The sequence below is a fragment of the Coregonus lavaretus genome, assembly GCF_964263955.1.
Source record: "Coregonus lavaretus genome assembly, chromosome: 37".
Classification (NCBI taxonomy): Eukaryota; Metazoa; Chordata; class Actinopteri; order Salmoniformes; family Salmonidae; genus Coregonus; species Coregonus lavaretus.
Window position 1 is genome coordinate 19,106,833 of NC_140024.1, and position 21,604 is coordinate 19,128,436.

Here is a 21,604-nt window from a genome sequence, read left to right on the forward strand (position 1 = left end):
TAACTTTTGTGTCATTTGTTTAGGCTATGCACAGTGCGGTGTTGACCTGTGTTGTCCAATAGGGCAGGTCAGATTTTCTAGTCCAGAGAGAGGGGGATTGAGGGAGAGAGATACAGGTTCCCGGGAATTGGTTTCACTAAACAATGGCAAGCACGGTCCAGAGCAACCTTGGCAACCTTGATTTTTTCCCCCCTCTCTACAAAATCTTGCTTACGTCATGTGCTCTGAGAACGGAGGGGGTTCCTGGACTGGTATTTGAGCCTGTGTGTGTGTGGGGGGGGGGGGGGGGGGGTTAGAGAAAAGTAGACAGCGAGGGAGTAGGGAGAGAGAAAGATAAAAGGGGGGTGGGTATTGGCAGGGTTGACAGAGGAGCATTTCTTATTATTTTTACCTCGTAATTCCTGATCACAGGTTTACAGAAGGTGTCTGCATTAAATGCTCACAATTATTTAGAGTGGCTATCCTTGGACACTGGATTTAGGTTTTCATTGCGATGGCTAATAGTGCTTCATAGTTTTGCCCTTTTCAGTGGGGTCTGCCCTCAGCAGCCAAACAAGACCTCCTCTATAGCTGCCACTGACGTCAGCAGTCACCTAGCAACAGCCTTTTGGTGTAAAAGCGGCAGTACTAACACTGTTTTCAATTGAGAGAGAGAGAGAGAGAGAGAGAGAGAGACAGGGAGAAAAAGTTTCATCAGAACAGTGAACAGTTCAGTTGCCATCTTGAATTTGACTAACAGGATTATTGGTGCTATTCAGTCACAAATAAGCTGTAATTGCCAAAACAGCTAAACACCAATAAGGCTTGTATAGAGGTGAGTGTTGGAGATAGCCCATGGCTATCCGTAAATGTAAAAAACAAGAAAATGATGCCGTCTGGTTTGCTTAATAAGGAATTTGAAATTATTTATACTTTTACTTTTGATACTTAAATATATTTTAGCAATTACATTTAGTTTCGATACTTAAGTATATTTAAAACCAAATACTTTTACTCAAGTAGTATTTTACTGGGTGACTTTCACTTGAGTCATTTTCTATTAAGGTATCTTTACTTTTACTCAAGTATGACAATTGGGTACTTTTTCCACCACTGCAAACACAAACTAACCATCCTCGCAGTCCCATTCCTCCAACATTCTCCCCAACCCCCAGCGAGCCAACTGTAACTCAACCGAGATCTTTCACGTACGTCACTAGATCTCTGATCTCACCTAACCACCCCTCCTCCCAAACCCGCTATGGGCTCCCTCCTATCTTACCCAGCCAGCCACTGGGCTGAACAAACAGCTTCTTTTTTTTCTTACACTGGACGCATGCAAGGTTCAACAACCTCCTTGTCGACTTAAAAGCTACTAGGCCACCTTAAATGTTTGAACTGTTGGGAACCTCGAGATGAGCCATGCAGAAAATCCCTGCTCCTCTTGAAACAAATGAGAGGTGCTGAGTATATGGCTAATACAGTTCCAATATTCTGCCCCTGGGTTGAGCAGAGTAGGCTTTCTCTCCCTGTGATCAGTGGAGGTGTAAATATGGTGGTTGGTTGGTGTGTCCACAGATAGACTCAACACAGTCCCAGAGAGAGAAGCCTCTTAACTCTCAAATATAACCATTAAATACTACTACTCATCACCGACCGACCGCTCGGGAACTTAATGCACCGTTCCATGTGCTTCGACCACATACAGCACACACACACACACAGGGTCAGATAAGAGAAGAACATCACATCAGGGCTCATTGGAAGAGCATTTAATGGGAACGTTCTCTGCCTAGTCATCTCACTTCTATTATAAACACCACTCTTCAGGCCACTTTCACTGCCTTTTTTATACACACAAAAAAATATATACATTCTGTGAAAAAATTCTACATATGAAATAAGATAATTAAAGTTTATCTGTGAAAACAAAAACAAACATGACAAAATATAGGTAAAAAGCATAAATTATTTCCTAGAGTTGTTTGGAGGAAAATTCCTTTCGCTGTTAGCAACAGCCATTGGACTAAGCCCTGGCAGACCTATCTTGAAAACTAAAGAGCTGCAAGCTAATTGCTGGTGATCATGACGCAAACCGTTTCCAAGGTAACCCAAGTTTTGGAGTACCCGCTCCAGCATTTCCTCATCTGTTTGCACTCACACCAGCAGGCTGACAATGCAGTCGCTGCATCCTGTTTCACTCTGCAGTCAGCCAAACACACAGAGCACCTCTCTCAGCTTGCTCCCTCGCTGCTGCTGTTAACCCTTTCATTTAACAAGTCCTGATGTCTGCTGCCAAGTAGAAAATTAACACCAAACCACTGACAGAGAACATTGAATAAAAATAAAATACAATAAAAAAGAGAACATTGAATTTAACTAGCAAATAAATAGTTTCTAGAATACCTGATACCTGTGTATGTTTTATCTACCTAATACATAATGAGGAGTTTTGTCTTAATTTGAGCTGAGATACAACAAGATAATAACCAAATATTAGACTAATACAAATATTTTTGTATTAAAACATGACACTAATCATTTTAGGGTATTTTATGAATATTTTTTGTGAAAACATTAAACAAAATACAGCAACGATAGCTGGGCTGCACCCTATGTATCAGAAAATTGAAGTAACAATGCAAACTAAGTTTTGGATTTAACTGTCAAGCTCACACACCGAGATCTGAATATTCTGGTTAAGAGTCACGCTGAACAGATATTCCGTATGTGTCAAGAACTGTGAATATTGGATAGATCTGTTCACTCATAGCTGCTGGAAGAAATGTGCTACCTTTATTACCTATCCGTTACCTATCTAGTTAAAATGTTACATTTCAAAAGGGTAACATCTGTTTATTTTACTATGTATTGCTTTATATGTTTTGCATAAGTCAGTAATGTATATTTCAAAATTGACTATATGAAGCTTTGAGGACTTGCGTCTGGCAGGCCTACGTATGTCTACTGTTCTTATTGGAGAGGCCCTGCCTGCTGTGTATGTGTGTGTGTGTGTGTGTGTGTGTGTGTGTATATGTGTGTGTGTGTGTGTGTGTGTGTGTGTGTGTGTGTGTGTGTGTGTGTGTGTGTGTGTGTGTGTGTGTATGTGTGTGTATGTGTGTGTGTATGTGTGTGTGTGTGTGTGTGTGTGTGTGTGTGTGTGTTCACGTGCAGCAACAGTGTCCTGACCATGTGTGATGTGAAAAGGCCTGAGTGGTGTCTTGGCCTTAATTTAAGGTCTAATTTGATTACCGCTCATGCGTTTACTTGTGCAAGGCAGGAGGAGTGACTCACTTCCTTAGTTCAACATTTAAAGATTTTACATCAGTAAAAATATATATATATATATACTTATCCGAAAAAGAGATCATGCTACTGCTATATAATATAATAATATAATATGCCATTTAGCAGATATTGAGAGAACCATGTTACATTGTTATCAAGCAAATGTTAGGCTACAATATTTGTCTTTGTTGATTTCTGTTCACAATGTGTCTTGCTTGTATTGCCAGTGAAAGTATATAGGTGTATTTGGTATTATAGAAAATCTAATTCAACACCATAAGCAATATACTGTAGCTAGCTCCAACAGACTGTTATAGCTTTGACCCTGTCAGTGCATTCTAGGACTTGTTTCCCTAAATGTAATTCAGGAGCCCCTTATCTCTGAGCCCACTACAGCTGAGCACAAGAGGAGATCATGTACTGAGACTACACAGAAATAAATTAGTTGAGGAGATAGACTAAATAAGTTGGATGGATCACAGACAACAACAAGTAGGTCTATATATTTTTTACTCAGTCAAAAATCACAGAATTGCTAGAAATTATCAAAAGAATGACTAAAGATATGATGTAGCCTTATTTAAATATTGAATAAAACAACTATGTGCCATATTCCAGAAACATGCACGCAAATTACATACTCTTACTATATAGAAAAACAATAACTGATCTCATAATATACAGTACTTAAGATATTACACACGTCATCTGTGTTGAATCAAAGCACTCATTTGTTAAATTTACTCAAGCAATTTTACAATCAGTTTAGGCTAAATATAATTACCATCAATTACCAACACTTGAACTCTATTCAATTAATGTTTATCTTCATAAAAATATTTCCAAAAAACAACAAAAACAGAATTCAAAGTGAGAAGAAAAAAATCACCTTGGTTTCTCAAGAATATTACATGTTAAAAACAAAAAATAAAGATGCATAAATGATACATTTTATTTGACTAATTTAAACAATCCTACATACAACGTTTAGTAGTATTTGCATTTTCCTCCGTGCATTCTCTCCCCTTCTCATCACAGCTAGAGGCAGACACTAAATTCTACAGGGCGATTAGTAAAACTTGCCTTTTTTTTTGCAGTCACACTCGTACGTCACTGGGTAGTGACGTCAATGTTATATCATTCCACATGGCTTTACAGCAAGAGAACGTGACAGCTGAGAGGCGCTCTGCTTTTCCGCCGCCTTGCTCTCTCCCCCTCTCCCTCCCCTCTCTATCACTCTCTCTCTATGCAGCCTGCTGCAATGTCCTCATGTGTATAGTTAAGAATTAGTTAAGAGCATTATTTACCCCTGCCTGGCTCCCAAAACACCCAGGAGCACTAACACTACAAAAACAGGGGTCCATCTATGGTTCACCCTCGCCTGACCAGGTTTAAACCATCCTTCCCTCTCTCCATACGACCAAGGAACATCGCAACTGTTCTTACAAGATATTCTAGAATGTTACATTGAAATGCCATACTTCATACTATATAGTCCTACTTAATCAAACAAATGTTCTACTCATACTATGCTCTTTTAAATAATGGTGGTTAATTAGATTATTATACAAACAGTAATTTTGACATCTGGCCCTGAATTGCAGAGAGGACCTGGTCAGCACATGAGTTGGACTCATAAAGTAGGATGTGGAAAACAGAAGCATAATGTCGACAGCATAATTACGGGTCTGTCCATCAGAGTTGAGTATAAATGGTTCTGTAATGACACAAAGTGGAACATCATAATTTGACAGTTTTTGTGACTGAAGTTATACTGCAGGAGATTGTAGAGATCATATTTTGAATATCTTACTATAAGACAAAACAAATCCATAGTGCAGGGATCATCAACTAGATTCAGCCGCAAGCAAATGGTCAGGAGGCCGGAACATAATTACAAATAATTTGTATACCGCAAATTGACCGCAGGAAGCTCAAACAGATATACAGTAATATTTGACTAAAACATAATCATTTCAAATCTTGCTTACACAAACATACTATATATATATATATATAAATATATACAGTGGGGAAAAAAAGTATTTAGTCAGCCACCAATTGTGCAAGTTCTCCCACTTAAAAAGATGAGAGAGGCCTGTAATTTTCATCATAGGTAAACGTCAACTATGACAGACAAAATGAGGAAAAAAAATCCAGACAATCACATTGTAGGATTTTTTAATGAATTTATTTGCAAATTATGGTGGAAAATAAGTATTTGGTCAATAACAAAAGTTTCTCAATACTTTGTTATATACCCTTTGTTGGCAATGACACAGGTCAAACGTTTTCTGTATGTCTTCACAAGGTTTTCACACACTGTTGCTGGTATTTTGGCCCATTCCTCCATGCAGATCTCCTCTAGAGCAGTGATGTTTTGGGGCTGTCGCTGGGCAACACGGACTTTCAACTCCCTCCAAATATTTTCTATGGGGTTGAGATCTGGAGACTGGCTAGGCCACTCCAGGACCTTGAAATGCTTCTTACGAAGCCACTCCTTCATTGCCCGGGCGGTGTGTTTGGGATCATTGTCATGCTGAAAGACCCAGCCATGTTTCATCTTCAATGCCCTTGCTGATGGAAGGAGGTTTTCACTCAAAATCTCACGATACATGGCCCCATTCATTCTTTCCTTTACACGGATCAGTCGTCCTGGTCCCTTTGCAGAAAAACAGCCCCAAAGCATGATGTTTCCACCCCCATGCTTCACAGTAGGTATGGCGTTCTTTGGATGCAACTCAGCATTCTTTGTCCTCCAAACATGACAAGTTGAGTTTTTACCAAAAAGTTATATTTTGGTTTCATCTGACCATATGACATTCTCCCAATCCTCTTCAGGATCATCCAAATGCACTCTAGCAAACTTCAGACGGGCCTGGACATGTACTGGCTTAAGCAGGGGGACACGTCTGGCACTGCAGGATTTGAGTCCCTGGCGGCGTAGTGTGTTACTGATGGTAGGCTTTGTTACTTTGGTCCCAGCTCTCTGCAGGTCATTCACTAGGTCCCCCCGTGTGGTTCTGGGATTTTTGCTCACCGTTCTTGTGATCATTTTGACCCCACTGGGTGAGATCTTGCGTGGAGCCCCAGATCGAGGGAGATTATCAGTGGTCTTGTATGTCTTCCATTTCCTAATAATTGCTCCCACAGTTGATTTCTTCAAACCAAGCTGCTTACCTATTGCAGATTCAGTCTTCCCAGCCTGGTGCAGGTCTACAATTTTATTTCTGGTGTCCTTTGACAGCTCTTTGGTCTTGGCCATAGTGGAGTTTGGAGTGTGACTGTTTGAGGTTGTGGACAGGTGTCTTTTACACTGATAACAAGTTCAAACAGGTGCCATTAATACAGGTAACGAGTGGAGGACAGAGGAGCCTCTTAAAGAAGAAGTTACAGGTCTGTGAGAGCCAGAAATCTTGCTTGTTTGTAGGTGACCAAATACTTATTTTCCACCATAATTTGCAAATAAGTTCATTAAAAATCCTACAATGTGATTTTCTGGAAAAAGAAATCTCAATTTGTCTGTCATAGTTGACGTGTACCTATGATGAAAATTACAGGCCTCTCTCATCTTTTTAAGTGGGAGAACTTGCACAATTGGTGGCTGACTAAATACTTGTTCTCCCCACTGTATATATTGTGTGGGAATACTTTGGAACAGATTTTCAAAGTTAAACTTTGCTGGTGTTTTTACAGTCTATTATGTCCAACCATTAAAATTATGGGGAACCTTTAGCCATAGTGCACGATTTAGGTGAGATGGTTTACATTTTCTTAATTGTGCCTGTTATTTCTTTAAATGCAGTTACTTCTATTCTTAAAATGTGGCTGGCGGACACTGTGGGACAGGGGCCGAACGAAAGCAGACTCAAAGAGCCTGATAGGAGAGGGGTGTCAAGAGTAAGATATCATGCAGCATAAAGAGTAGTGCTATATAAGGGGGTCTTACGAGACAGACACTGTAGGCGGGTCACATCCAGGCAAGGGGCCTGGGCATCCCTACTATAGCTAGACTGTTTGGGGGTTGTTTTTAGGATTTTAATTGGTGTGGAAATGAGTTCCTGCGGATTTCTGATATAAATTATTTTGGGGACATTTGGGGGAAATCCTATGACTTGGTGACTGTTCCATTGATGATTCATTTTTAAATCATACAAACACCTTCGCTGAGACAAAAACACAAATCCCTCACATACTGCTCCATGAATTATGAATCAGTAGTCTCGCCATCACTTCATTAATACATGATGTCCAAAGTGAGATCTCTAAAATGGCAGCAGCAGCATCATTGTTGCGTAGGGCATTCCCTCCCAGTCCGCCTGACACATTGAAGGATCTCACCAACAACAAACAGATGTGTTCACTCACACAGAGGTCGTCAGCATGCAGCCACACTACAGTACATACCGACCGGTAGGTCACATGAACACAGGGCCACGGCCTATCGTTTTCAAAACTTCGCAATCAGTTTTCTAGTGAACACAAAAAGGTTATTTTCACACTTTCAGAGCCATGTACACTACCAGTCAAAAGTTTTAGTACACCTACTCATTCAAGGTATTTTATTTATTTTTACTATTTTCTACATTGTAGAATAATAGTAAAGACATCAAAACTATGAAATAACACATATAGAATCATGTAGTAACCAAATAATTGTTCAACAACTTTGAACACTCTTGGCATTCTCTCAACCAGCTTCACCTGGAATGCTTTTCCAACAGTCTTGAAGGAGTTCCCACATTTGCTGAGCACTTGTTGGCTGCTTTTCCTTCACTCTGCGGTCCGACTCATCCCAAACCATCTCAATTTGATTGAGGTCGGGGAATTGTGGAGGCCAGGTCATTTGATGCAGCACTCTATCACTCTCCTTCTTGGTAAAATAGCCCTTACACAACCTGGTGGTGTGTTGGGTCAATGTCCTGTTGAAAAACAAATGATAGTCCCACTAAACCCAAACCAGATGGGATGGCGTATCGCTGCAGAATGCTGTGGTAGCCATGCTGGTTAAGTGTGCCTTGAATTCTAAATAAATCACAGACAGTGTCACCAGCAAAGCACCCCCACACCATAACACCTCGTCCGCCATGCTTTACGGTGGGAACTACACATGCGGAGATCATCCGTTCACCCACACCGCATCTCACAAAGACACGGCGGTTGGAACCAAAAATCTCCAATTTGGACTCCAGACCAAAGGACAACTTTCCACCGGTCTAATGTCCATTGCTTGTGTTTCTTGGCCCAATCAAGTCTCTTCTTCTTATTGGTGTCCTTTAGTAGTGGTTTCTTTGCAGCAATTCGACCATGAAGGCCTGATTCACACAGTCTCCTCTGAACAGTTAATGTTGAGATGTGTCTGTTACTTGAACTCTGTGAAGCATTTATTTGGGCTGCAATTTCTGAGACTGGTAACTCTAATGAACTTATCCTCTGCTGCAGAGGAAACTCTGGGTCTTCCATTCCTGTGGGGGTCCTCATGAAAGCCAGTTTCATCATAGTGCTTGACGTTCTTTGCGACTGCACTTGAAGAAACGTTCAAAGTTCTTGACATTTTCCATATTGACTGACCTTCATGTCTTAAAGTAATGATGGACTGTCATTTCTCTTTGCTTATTTGAGCTGTTCTTGCCATAATATGGACTTGGTCTTTTCCCAAATAGAGACATCTTCTGTATACCACCCCCACCTTGTCACAACACAACTGATTGGCTCAAATGCATTAAAAATGAAAGAAATTCCACAAATTAACTTTTAACAAGGCACACCTGTTAATTGAAATGCATTCCAGGTGACTACCTCATGAAGCTGATTGAGAGAATGCCAAGAGTGTGCAAAGCTGTCATCAAGGCAAAGGGTGGCTATTTGAAGAATCTCAAATATAAAATATATTTTGATTTATTTAACACTTTTTTGGTTACTACATGATTCAATATGTGTTATTTCATAGTTTTGATGTCTTCACTATTATTCTACAATGTAAAAAATAGTAAAAATAAATAAAACATATAAATATGAAAACCTTGAATGAGTAGGTGTGTCCAAACTTTTGACTGGTAGTGTATATTTTTCGTTTCCAAAGCTATAATATACCCAATCAATGGGTCAAATCAGAGCTAGAGTCAGAGTACAAATAAAGAGCTTTAAACATCTAAGAATCAATTTGGAGAGGTGATAGGACTGAATGAGCAGTAGGGAGGTGACTGAGGGGCGTTGATGCAGCCCATGCAGCCATGTCCTTTGAGAAGCCAAACACCTGCGATAACAGGCCCTCAGCAAGCGTCAGCGCCCGCCCACCACACTGACCCACTTGCCTCCAGCTGCACAATGCCAAACCCACAGACAAACTTCCTCATGAGTTCAAGATCAACCGATAAAGCCAGAACTGCTCATAGACCCACACCAGGAGAGACAAAACATACAGCTCAGTTACCAAAAGACAGCAAATCAGTTTCCCTAGACAAAGGAACACATGGCTGTGTGTGTGTGTGTGTGTGTGTGTGTGTGTGTGTGTGTGTGTGTGTGAAGGACACACGTTCTTTAAGTCACTCATTAACCTTGGATCACTTTCTCTTTAAATACTTTATCTTTGTCCTCATATCGAGCCTACCAATATGCCATAAAGTGTAGTGATGTGACACAGGATGTCAGTACACTACACAGGATGTCCAACCTGCCCCTTTTGCAGGAATGACACACATGTCAAACAATAGACAAAAAAAATCTGATTTTGTCATGATAGCCCAAACACCACAAAAAAAAGAGAAACTGTCTGCTTTCAAATCATGGATTTATTTCCCCACAAGACATAAAACATTTTTTGTCTATGCCTAGATGAAGTGACTGTTTTTTATTTATTTTTGTGAACTCTAGGTGTGGGGGCCAACATGTCTGTTTCCATGAAAACATTGCTACAAATGTAGGACTTTTTTATTCTGTGAGAAATGTAACCTATACAGGTAAGAGCACTGTATCGTCTTTCTACCGTTCTCATGTGTGCAGTATTTTACCATTATTCTATCACTGAAAAAATAACATGATAACAACAGTGTAATACTGCAGGAATAATACTAGCCTATCTAATACAGCCTAATCAAATAGGCTATCCATCTTACTACAGAAATCAAGCCTTTAATACAATTACAAGTTCAGAACCTCAAAATCTGACTCACTGTGTGAACTCAATTGTTTAAATGTTCTATTGACTGCTCCCATAGTATGTGGAATACTTGTGAGATGGCACACTGTTCCTTTCAAAGGACCATGCACTGAAAATGTGTTTGTGAATCTCCTGTTTTCTGTTACCAAAATTGCATTTCAGGTAGAGAAGGCTCCACCATCGGTGCCAGGATTTTATAACTGTTTTACTGTAGGCCCTTGTTCACAGTTTCAGGTTAGGTTTAGCTTTCTTTTGATTTTGTGCAACGTAAACTAATAATTCAATATCAAACAGACGATGCACAAGACGTCAAACAGATATCAAGCAGCACTAGACGCACCTTCTGGTCCATGCCACTGTAGTTGGGTTTAAAGAAGTAGTAGGCTGCGCTGATGACGAGCACAGGGCCATTACGCTGTGGGAAGGAAGGCTATGACTCACAGGCAGGGGCCAGGGAGAGTGCCTGTTAGCTGGGCTCGTCAGGTGGAGACGCCATGAGGCCACACATGACGTGAGACAGCGCATCAATGAGATTATCACTATAGCTGGCCAGTCCATCAGTTTAGAAACCACAACGGAGTTGGATGGCTACCAAATGGCTAATACACTTAAAAAGTGCAAGCGTAATGTATGATGACTAAGTTTCTAAAGAGAATCAGGAAGTGCAGGAGAGGCTGAGGTGTTGCTGTGTACTAGCTAGTTCATAAGATCACAGGACAGACCGTAGCACCTTTATCTCAACCAAGTAAGACGGTCATAAGCTTAATGTCGCTCTCCATACACACCACATGCACAGGCATTTGCTAGTCAACAAAGAATACAGATTCAATGTACCTTTCTCCAGCAACATCCCCTGAAAATATGACAATTTTACTATCTATATGAGGGAGGGTACTTTTACAAGATAATGGGCTACATCCTCTGTCTGAAATACAATGCAAGCAAAGTTGCCCAAGAAAAGTAACATTTTAAATAGTTTGGAATAGGCCTACTGCTGCTTGCAATGTCGTGTGCAAAACACTTTTACACTGTTTACTTTAACTCTGCATAAATAATCGCTACCTTCCCACGGACATTGTAAAAGAAGGCTACTGTGACTGTGAGTATTATGGTCTAGGCCTATTTGCGCTCTGCAAGGATTGTTTTGCGGACAGATGATGTCACCCTTAAAGTCAAACTGCAATACATTTCTAAGAATGTCAAGTAATCTTGAAAACAACACAATAAATAAGATAACACACTGATTATTATGTAATGATTTGATCTGACTTGAAACGTAAAACTTTGTGTCCAATACTAAGAGCCAAACTAGCCTACATCTGGACTTTTTTTGCCTGACTGTTTTGGCTGTACAAATCATTGCTTTTTAGCATGAACTATCAAGCTGAAATCCTAACTTCAGTATCTTTAAGAAAAACATGACTGATGTGCCAATGTAAACCAAACTTTAAAAATGTAAGATATCAGAGTCCAAAATAAGAAATACGGTATCAGTGCTTATATCACTGATCATTCATCATTGGGACAAATAGTCTTATGCGCAGAATGTCAAACCTAATACCAGAGAAGGTTTGACATGACACAAAGTGAGGTGATAGACATGTAAATGAGATGTAAAACTTTATCTTCTCTGCATTATGGTCCTCCTTAGTCATGCCTTTGTTGACCTATTTAATTCAGAATGGAGTAGGCCTATATCATAGGTATTTTAACTGTATTAGTAGGTGTGCAAAGGAGTATCAAGCACAGTATGTAGGCCTGCATACAAAAATAGCATTGTGTATCTTTGTGATCCACATTTAAAAAACAGCATAGTGAATTGTAGCAGCAGGGCTCTACAGTGCGACCATTTTACTTGCATATGCGCTTAAATATTTTGCTGTGCAACCTGGAATTTCAATTTAGGAGCACCCGTGCGCCCCAAAAAATATATCACCCAGATGATAAATTGTTGCAATGATTACCTCACTATACCGCAGCCCCCAAGTGCCATGGAGAATACACTGAGCGCAGATTCATGACCGTCATGCTTGCACCCTTACTACAAAGAATCCGGCTTGTTACCTCAAATATTTTTCATTGTGCTAAATTTCTTTGTGTGCTCCTACATTTTTCAACTTAGGCGCACACATGCTCCTTGTAAAAAAGGTCAGTGTAGAGCCCTGAGCAGGATGTGTTAGTGCTCCATAACTAGGTCTACATTGTTATCATGTGAGAGTTCCTGCAAGAGACAGGCCTACTAAAACGGAGTTGTCTTTCAAATATTTAAAATTATTTTGATTTCAGCTGCACATGGTCTCATATCAAAAGGTGGTGGTGTCGATACTTGTCTGGCTGCTAACACTGAACTTTTGCTGTGTGGAAACTAGAAACAATTAACAAACAAGGCCTAAATGCATCACTGTCTGGCAACAATGGATCTAATGCAGAACAGGACACACAGCATACCATCATGTCAATATCAACAGAGCTTCAGGACAAAAGCAAGGACTGTCTCTAAACGTTGTATTCAAACCCAAAAGTTGTTGACTACTGATCGTATATGGTGGTGTGTTTTTAAAATAGTATTTTTTTTTTTACGATAAATATTAATTTGTGGAAAACTTTATTATGTAAATTTTTCCGCATTGCCAATTTTGAAAGACACATTTTCTTTTAAGGTCAAAATCATTTTTTTTCTTCAAGTGACACGAGTTAGTCTTTTCCACATTCCACACAGCATTTGTCATAAGCATCATGTGCTGACCAAAAAATATATAAATGATTTGACAATACATTTCTGATGAATCAATGACCAACAAATCATGTAATGTCATGATATATGAGGCACCATTTAATGTGTGACCAAATAAGTCAGGTCAGCTATGCATGTGTGGATGACAAGTATGATCTAGGCTTAATTACTATTAGTCTACATTACATCATGACAAAGTGTCACATATAAGACTTGACTGTGGACACTGAACCTGACGCGCACATCACACTCTTAAAGCCCTTGACTGTGATATTCAAACATGGTCCTTCAGCTAGGACAGTACCGCGTTTTGGGTGATGCTGGCACTCCTGTCCCCTCTTGTTAAGTCAATACAGTTGGACAACAGGTAGTGACATCTTTATTTCACTGATCAATACTGGTCTACACCAATGCCCATCACTGCCTGACAACATTAACGCTAGAACAGACCTGTATGGTAGTATCCAGACTTGAGTCTGCAATCTATTCCTGACACAACATCCACTGCAGGACAATGAGTCAAATGAACAAACAACAAATTCAATGTTGTGTTGTATGACTGAAGTGTGCTATTACAACACTGTAATAAAACATCCTTTATACAGCTTATGCGTCTTATCTTTTCTTAATAATCTTAATCTTTAAGGTAGTCCAGTTTACAACAAAGGTTATTGCTAAAACAATATTTGGCAGGTCACTTTTATAAAATTTCACAGGTTCATAGACAGAACCAGAGGCGCAAAACTAAATCCGGATAAATCTAATTGACAATGAACAATATGATAGGCTAATCTAATATGTTCAGAGAGGGCAGAGCACAGACTAAAATGTCATCTGAACATATTGCCCTCATTGGATTTGAAAACTCTTATTGTTAATGTGTGGCACTACACCTAAATATTTCACAAATAAACTAGAATCAGCTACCATCACTGATTATAAAATAAAGGCGGACTGCAGTCCATAAAGTTTCTACACACAAATAGCCTGTTATTATTCATCTTTAAAGGAATTACATTCCTTGAGGTTTTTAAAATATGGAATATAATTTGATGCTAAAGCCTGATGCCTATTTACTCTCAGAGTGGATGGCCCGATCCTTCCAAAAACAGCTTCTTTCTGATACACAATTGGTTCTTGAGCTCAGACGCTTAAAATGTAAGCAAGCTAGCAATATTTCATATCCCTGCAAATAATGTTATGATTGGGCCTGTGTAAGAAAGTAATAATAAGCTATTTCATCAAGTTGTCTTCTTCAAAAAATCAAGGGGTCCATTTTTTTGTACAAATTGTAGCCTATAACATTTTACAGACAGCACCTTTAAAAAGGGCTTGCCTTGCTCAGCTGGGCCACAGTGATGTTGTTTGTTACAATCAACTGTAAGTGTGAACATGATGTTTGACTATTGGGGGGTCTTGGATGAATATCTTCCATCTTGAACTATTGGGGAATGAATACCTTCCATGGTCACAATACATTGCCTGGAATACAGTGAGTGTTGAAGCCAAATAAATACACTTGATGTTACTCACACTTTCCATTGCAGTGGACTCACACCAGGGTATCCTAACTACAGTGAAATAATAACCTTATAGGGCACTTTAGAGATGAGTGAATATGTAGTACTAACCACTTATTTTCTTAATAGCTAGGCCTATATGAAAATAATGCCTGTGAGTGAATTACTAAATAATTATCATTGCATTGACTATTCTACCTGCTTGAACTTGGATTTAATTTGTTAGACATGCTTTCCTGTCATCAACACAATTCTCTCAATAAACGAGAATAGGATAGGATGTCTGAATAAATGTCACTTAGGTAAATTAACTTTCTGGTGCTTGTGTGCTGCATGTTATAGTCATATGGGTTTAATTATTGCAGGACTATCAGACTAGTTTATTTCAAGAGACGATTATTTGGTGTGAGTAGAGGTTAATGACCTGGATAGTGAATAGTTCAGCAGTGTAGGGGTGATTGTCTGTCTGGACTATTGTAGGCCTGTGCATTATGGATATGGAGTTTAATTGCCTCCTTGCTGGAGACCACAGGTTCAAGGTTGTGTACTCTTGCGCACGTGTGCTCACTCTGAGCAGTCAGTGCACAACTGAGTGAAGGCAATGATGAACATTATGCTAGCCCATGACCTACCTGTTCTCTGGATATGCACGGTAATGAAGGTCTGCGAGGCATTTTACAGCTGCCATAATAGCTGGTCGACGTTTCCCCCAAAGAAACACAACTTGACCTTCTCCTGGGTCTGATCACAGGGACTTTCTCCTCGGTGCTGGAGATCCTGTTTGGCGCTTCCCTCGACGGGTAATAATGGTCAAAACAGAGCGACAAGAGCGAGCCTGAGACACCCGCCAAACATGCAAACACGGGTCTCAGGAGCGCAGGCAGACAGCTCAGACTGGTGAAAGACACCAACCACACAACACTGGCAAACACCAGGATCAGAACACTGTGTTTGAGTTTCAAAGTGGGGATCAGTGTTAGGAGACCCACACAACCCAACACGAATAACAACCTGCCCACCATTTGCATCTGGTGTTGGTCCTCTCCCCACTGCAAAAACCGCAAAACCAAAAAATCCCCTAAGTAACATGATGCTGGCAGTGACACAAGCCAACATTTATTACTTTCCCTCTTTTTCCTCCTTAGATAAAAAGTCAAAAAGAAGAATGCACAGCCTATGCTAAAGAGAGGGCTGATGGACTGAGAGAAGCCCGACAGAAAACTCCGCAAATCCCAAAAGCTGAAGTCACTTTGCAAGCTCCTGGAAATAAGCAACGAAACTGCAAAAATTGCGAATGCACCCAGGTATAGACCAGAAATTCGAAATAATTTTGAATTCAGAATGTCCTCATTGCAAAACCTACAGACGTTAAACAAAAATCCCCTTTGATGGTCTTGTTTTAAAGGGGTGACGCAGCTCTTCACATAGCCGTTCCTGAAGCTCTCTGTGCTGTTTGCATTGGCAACCCCATCGTGGTGCCTGATTTTACTGTGCAAAACCTCTCCTTCTTCGCGAACAGCCATGTTTTCAACTGTAGCTCCTTGGATTCCTTCAAGTTTCCTTCTCCCAATATTTTCGCCGTATTAACGCTCCACTACATGACGGCAAACGCACTCCATGGTCACTCAAACGTGCTCAAGCATTTTGACTAAAAGAAAGAGAAGGTGAAATGTTGTTGTTTTTAGAGAAAAGGGACTCTGTGTCGCCGCCTAGATGTGACAATCCGCTACAAAAACTACAGATCGACACAGGCACGCGCTCTGCAGCACTGGAAACAAACCGTGCACGCTCATGGTCGGTCAGACGAAGGAAGAAGAGTGCTGCTATATAAAAACTGAGACTGTCAGAGTTAATCAGCTCGAGTTAACTTTTTGTCATTTTAATGCACTCTTTTTTTAAATCGCAATTAATGGCATTGTCTGAAAGCGTTCAAAATACACTGAAAACATCTACAATTGATCATCTATACAGCTAAAAACAACCATACAATGTCAACATGTTGACAGTGAGGTTAAAGAAAGTATGCGTTATCAATTTACCTGATTTTGCTTACCGTTACTTTGGACAAAATCCAAACGTCAAATGATCTTGCTTTCAAACAGATGTGCAACTGGAACGGTTTCATTAGGATTTTAGGATTGGTGAAGTATATTTTGGCCAGAAATAAGGCCCATTATTTCCAGGTTTAGCCATTATTATTATTAGTAGTAGTAGTAGAAGTACTAATATTAGTAGTAGCATTACTATTATACTACTATTATTAGTATTATTAATAGTAGTAGTAGTAGTAGTAGTAGTAGTAGTAGTAGTAGTAGTAGTAGTAGTAGTAGTAGTAGTAGTAGTAGTAGTATACTATTGCACCTTTTTCTAGTGTAATTACATAGCCAGGCTATTCTACCACTATCTAGGCCTAGTTACTCTGGCAGGCCTGTGATATTGTAAGATTTCCAGATCTGTTCAACTAATGAAATCTACCACTTCATTAAAAAAAAAGATTAATCTTAGAATACCTATTTTTGGATGTGTTCTCATGAGACTTTGTAAATAAAAGCAATGTTTCTCTTTGGAATGGAATCTCTTGAGCACTACATATATCAGAGAAGATGTAACTCTATTTGGATATATTATAGAAAGCAAGTGATATTTATGTAAGAATAAGGAATGCACCTTCAAAATCGACATTTTCAGGGGGAACTAGTTGAATTCGACAAGATTTTAAATTATGTTTAACATTACCTGTATTGAATAATTGCACGCTTTTAGTTTGTGTATTTTGGGTGTTTCTGAATTCTTCAGCAGTGTCTGGTGAAGAATTTCACATCACATCTGGCAGATAAAGAAAAATACAGAACGCGGATCTCTCTCTGTGATCTACTTGTTTCCCTTTGCGCAGACGTCAGTAGGAAAAGTAGTCGATCACGCATCAGCCATCTGAGGCTCTTGTTGGTGGAAAGCTTAATCATCATGGTAAGGATGGAAGAAGTTATATAATATCTACGATGTATCAAAAGTGAATGCAAACGTAATTATTAAATGCAACATAAATATCTGTTATCTGTAGTCGGATAGAAAGGCTACCTAGTTGACTAGTTATCCATAGCAATGAGTAAGCCTTTAGTTAAGCTAACTAGCTACGCTACCGTACCGATAAAAAAAAAAGATAATGAAATAGAATGTGTAGCTAGTTAGGCCAACAACAAATGCTATGGCTGCATCCCTAACCTGTGACTATCCCATATTTTGTGTAGAATACGATAGTATTGGCTAACTTCTTGCTTAATGTTATTGGACATAGCTAACATGTTAATCAATGGGAGTAGCTAGCTAACTAATGTTAGCCATTCAGCTAGCTAGCTACCTAGATTACTTGTTCACAACTTCAAGTCAAACTTCTGTGTGTGAAGACCAAGCTGTGTTACTAGCTAGCTAGTTAAATCAGCGCTAACTAGCTAGTTAAATCACCGCTGCTTTAGCTGAGTCATTGCCTTGGTAAAGACACGTTAAGATGTAACTGTTACCATCAAAGTGGGCTTTGGGCAACCAACAAAAATATAAACAATGGAGCAATAATGCATCCCATGATAACGTTTTCACATGCAAATGGAACTTGATTTCTATTATGTAGTCAATGATGACATACTGTGCTATGACGATAGCAACTTTTGTATTTTTGTTAGTTCCGCAACCAGTATGACAACGATGTCACAGTTTGGAGTCCACAGGTAAGAGTCTGCAAATACTGGTAACATAACAGTTAGCAATTTCAGCTGCAATATTTGTGACTGTTATAATAGGTCATTGTCTTGTTTCAGGGGCGTATTCATCAGATTGAATATGCTATGGAAGCAGTGAAACAAGGATCTGCCACAGTGGGTCTGAAATCTCGCAGTCATGCTGTACTTGTGGCTCTGAAGGTACAATTTACATTGATTTTACATTTGCATAGTGTAAAAGTTGTCTATTTTTAATTCTAATTGTGTGTTCTTGTCCAGAGAGCTCAGTCAGAGTTGGCCGCCCATCAGAAGAAAATTCTACACGTCGACAGCCATATTGGCATCTCCATCGCTGGCCTCACTGCTGATGCAAGGCTACTCTGGTAAGAGAGAATCTGTTGTGCATGGTTTTTCATATTATTGAAGAGAATTAGAAAGGGTTTTTATGACTGGAGTTAACACTTCACTCTTCCATCATACTCCTTCAGCAACTTTATGCGTCAGGAGTGCCTGGACTCCAGGTTCGTGTTTGATCGGCCTCTCCCTGTGTCACGCTTGGTCACACTGATTGGAAGCAGTATCCTTTTACCACAAATGTTTTAGTTTTTATGATGCTGAATGTTTGAGTTGCAATGGTGTAATAACTTTTCAAATGGCCAATACAGACACAATTCATGCTACACACAGACAATCCACCTTGACCTAGCACTCAGAAACCCAGATCCCTACACAGAGATATGGAAGAAGGCCTTATGGTGTGGGACTGCTCATCGCAGGATATGATGTAAGATATGTTTTGGTTGGTTTGTCCTGCTATAAATATTAGTGGAATAGTATGTCATATCTAATATTGTCTGTCTCTTCTAGGATATGGGGCCACACATTTTCCAGACCTGCCCCTCTGCCAACTACTTTGATTGCAAGGCCATGTCCATAGGGGCCCGCTCCCAGTCTGCACGTACCTACCTGGAAAGAAACATGGACGCTTTTTTCAACTGTGAGTATTTTATGCCCTTTCTTCTCTGCTTCTCAGGAACTGATGTAAGCACGTTGTAAAGCTTTTGTTCTGTCTTGTAGGTGAACTGAATGACCTGGTTCAACATGGCCTACGGGGACTGAGGGAAACTCTACCTGCAGAACAAGATCTTACCACAAAGGTAAACCTTAAGCTTACTGTAAGCTCTATGGCAACACAAGATTCGGAGCGTAGCGCAGTGTTGCAATATCGTTTTTCATCACAAAAGGGGAGGCTCCTTGTAAAACGCTCCGGCATTCGACATACTTTTCTACTACCTGAAAATTGAGACGCGCCGTATCATTCTTTCCGCAGCCATGGGGGCAGTGTTGTCGCTTGGTTCCTTGATCCGATCTATAGGCTATATAGGCTATTCATCAAAGTCGCCTATTTTGCATTGATAACCAAACAACAAGAATCCACCCAAAAAGATATTTTGTTTAGAAGTTATAACTATCAGGCTGTTGTGAAATGGTATAACCTGCTATAGCCAACTAGCTAGCCACATGCTTTTTTCTCTGTGACCAAAACATGTTCTGTTTTTAGCTGATATGGGAATTAATACACAAGCAGCATATCAAACTGGGATAATGTTTTGGGTTACACTTAGTGATGTTACGTTTGATGCCTCAGCTCCGAGGCATGCGTCAGAATTGTTAAGCAGTGTACTTCGAAGCAGTGTGCCGATGCCAGTATCACTTTATCAGAAGCATGTGATCAATGACGGTCGAAGCTTCATTTCGTCGAACAACCACCTGATTGGTTTGGTAGAAGACAAAAAGGCTATGCTGCGCACACGCTACGGGGTGTGGGACGTCGTCTATAATCATTTATTTTGACCAGCAGGTGCCACTAGTGTACACTGTGTTGATCAAAGCCTCGAGTAATGAACCTATTTCACAAAATGTTCTGGAAAACCTCAGCATCAGGAAGCTTTGTTTCCCCATCAGTAGTTACACCTGCAAGTATACGGATATTTGCTAGGGCATATGTTTTAATTATAAATCGGATTATTTCAGATTGTGGAGATGTGGGAAGTTAAAAGGCTAGCTAGCTTACTATGTTTAAAGTCAACTAGCCAAAAAAAGGTTGCTATCGCCCCTTTGTGAATGGGAGGGAAACCGGCGAGGATGTCATGTTACCAAAAGGTGTCCGCTGCTCCAAACATCCCACTCCACCCACATGCACGTAGATCAACCGAGTGAAGCTTGTAGTAACCTGAATACTTTTACGTCAGGCTACTGTCCAATTATCTACTCCCCACCCTGTGCTTTCATTCGGTCCTCCTGATGGGATGGATATAACTACTATGTGAAAACACCTTCTAGCCATGCTTACACTAATCCAGTGTTTTAAAATGTGTGAGGGTTTCAGAGAGAAGGGTAGGGGATCAGAACACAACTTAAAGCACAGATTGACAACTTACTGTCTGCCCTTTTAGAATGTGTCCATCGGGATTGTTGGCAAGGACATGGAGTTCACCATTTACGATGATGGCGATGTGGCATCATTCCTTGAAGGCCTTGAGGAGAGGCCACAGAGAAGGGTAAAGAACAACTTGGCAAATTTTGAATTAAAATATTTTCTCACCGAGGACACTTGTCAAGAGGAACGGTTATTGCCTTAATAAGATTCTTGACGGTACATTATTCAGTTATCTCCAAACCTGACAGTGCCCATGCCTTGTCCTCTTGTTGTGCTGCAGGTTGCCCAGCCAGATGACGAGCCGGCAGCAGAGAAGCCAGACGAGCCCATGGAGCTCTGAGATTGAAGTGTGTTCCAGACAGTGTGAAGATGACAAAGCTCTTATCCCTGATTCTTTCAGTCATTGGATGGCATCCTGTCCACAACCAATATTCCATCCACACTCACTTGTAACTGTATCAACATGGAGAACAATTACCATTATACTTGTATGTTCTAGTCGATTATCTATGATTTTTGGTAGCCGTTCAATGTTTGCATTCATTTTTTGTCATTAAAGACAAACTTTTTCTGAACTTGTCTGGTTTGTAAAAAAATATATAAACGTGATGGTAGCTTTTCTCATTACTGCATTGTCATTATATGTTCTTACATGGCCACTCGGTGGTGGGTGTTTTCAAAGAGGAGGTAGGAACCAAAGTGGGGGTTTATTTATACCTAACACCAACTAAATTTGAACAAAAGAAATTAAAACATAGTAGATGTTCAAAC

At 40.0% G+C, this 21,604-nt stretch overlaps 2 protein-coding genes across 4 annotated transcripts in view; one reads left to right on the top strand and one right to left on the bottom strand.

Moving 5' to 3' along the window:
* The window catches only part of pde3b (phosphodiesterase 3B), a 96,248-nt gene extending 79,875 nt beyond the window's left edge, over positions 1-16,373 (bottom strand). For all 3 annotated transcript variants that reach the window (XM_084154745.1, XM_084154746.1, XM_084154744.1), the window contains exon 1: positions 15,313-16,373. In XM_084154745.1, the coding sequence (XP_084010871.1) occupies positions 15,313-16,203 (891 nt within the window). In that variant the 5' untranslated portion in view covers positions 16,204-16,373. The remainder of the gene's footprint in view (positions 1-15,312) is intronic.
* Positions 16,374-17,563: 1,190 nt separating this feature from the next.
* On the top strand, positions 17,564-21,408 carry LOC311111274 (proteasome subunit alpha type-1-like). Its single transcript, XM_084153990.1, has 10 exons — positions 17,564-17,647; positions 18,358-18,402; positions 18,493-18,594; positions 18,673-18,776; positions 18,882-18,970; positions 19,107-19,177; positions 19,261-19,390; positions 19,471-19,550; positions 20,850-20,954; positions 21,114-21,408. Exons 1-10 carry the CDS (start codon positions 17,645-17,647, stop codon positions 21,171-21,173), a joined length of 789 nt encoding a protein of 262 aa, XP_084010116.1. The 5' UTR covers positions 17,564-17,644; the 3' UTR covers positions 21,174-21,408.
* Positions 21,409-21,604: the final 196 nt, after the last annotated feature.

Excerpts from the sequence above, each read along its gene's own strand:
- LOC311111274 (XM_084153990.1), top strand. Across the intron at positions 18,971-19,106 it reads GGTCACACTGATTGGAAGCA|AAACCCAGATCCCTACACAG; the intron begins GTATCCTTTTAC and ends CCTAGCACTCAG. Across the intron at positions 19,391-19,470 it reads CATGGACGCTTTTTTCAACT|GTGAACTGAATGACCTGGTT; the intron begins GTGAGTATTTTA and ends TCTGTCTTGTAG.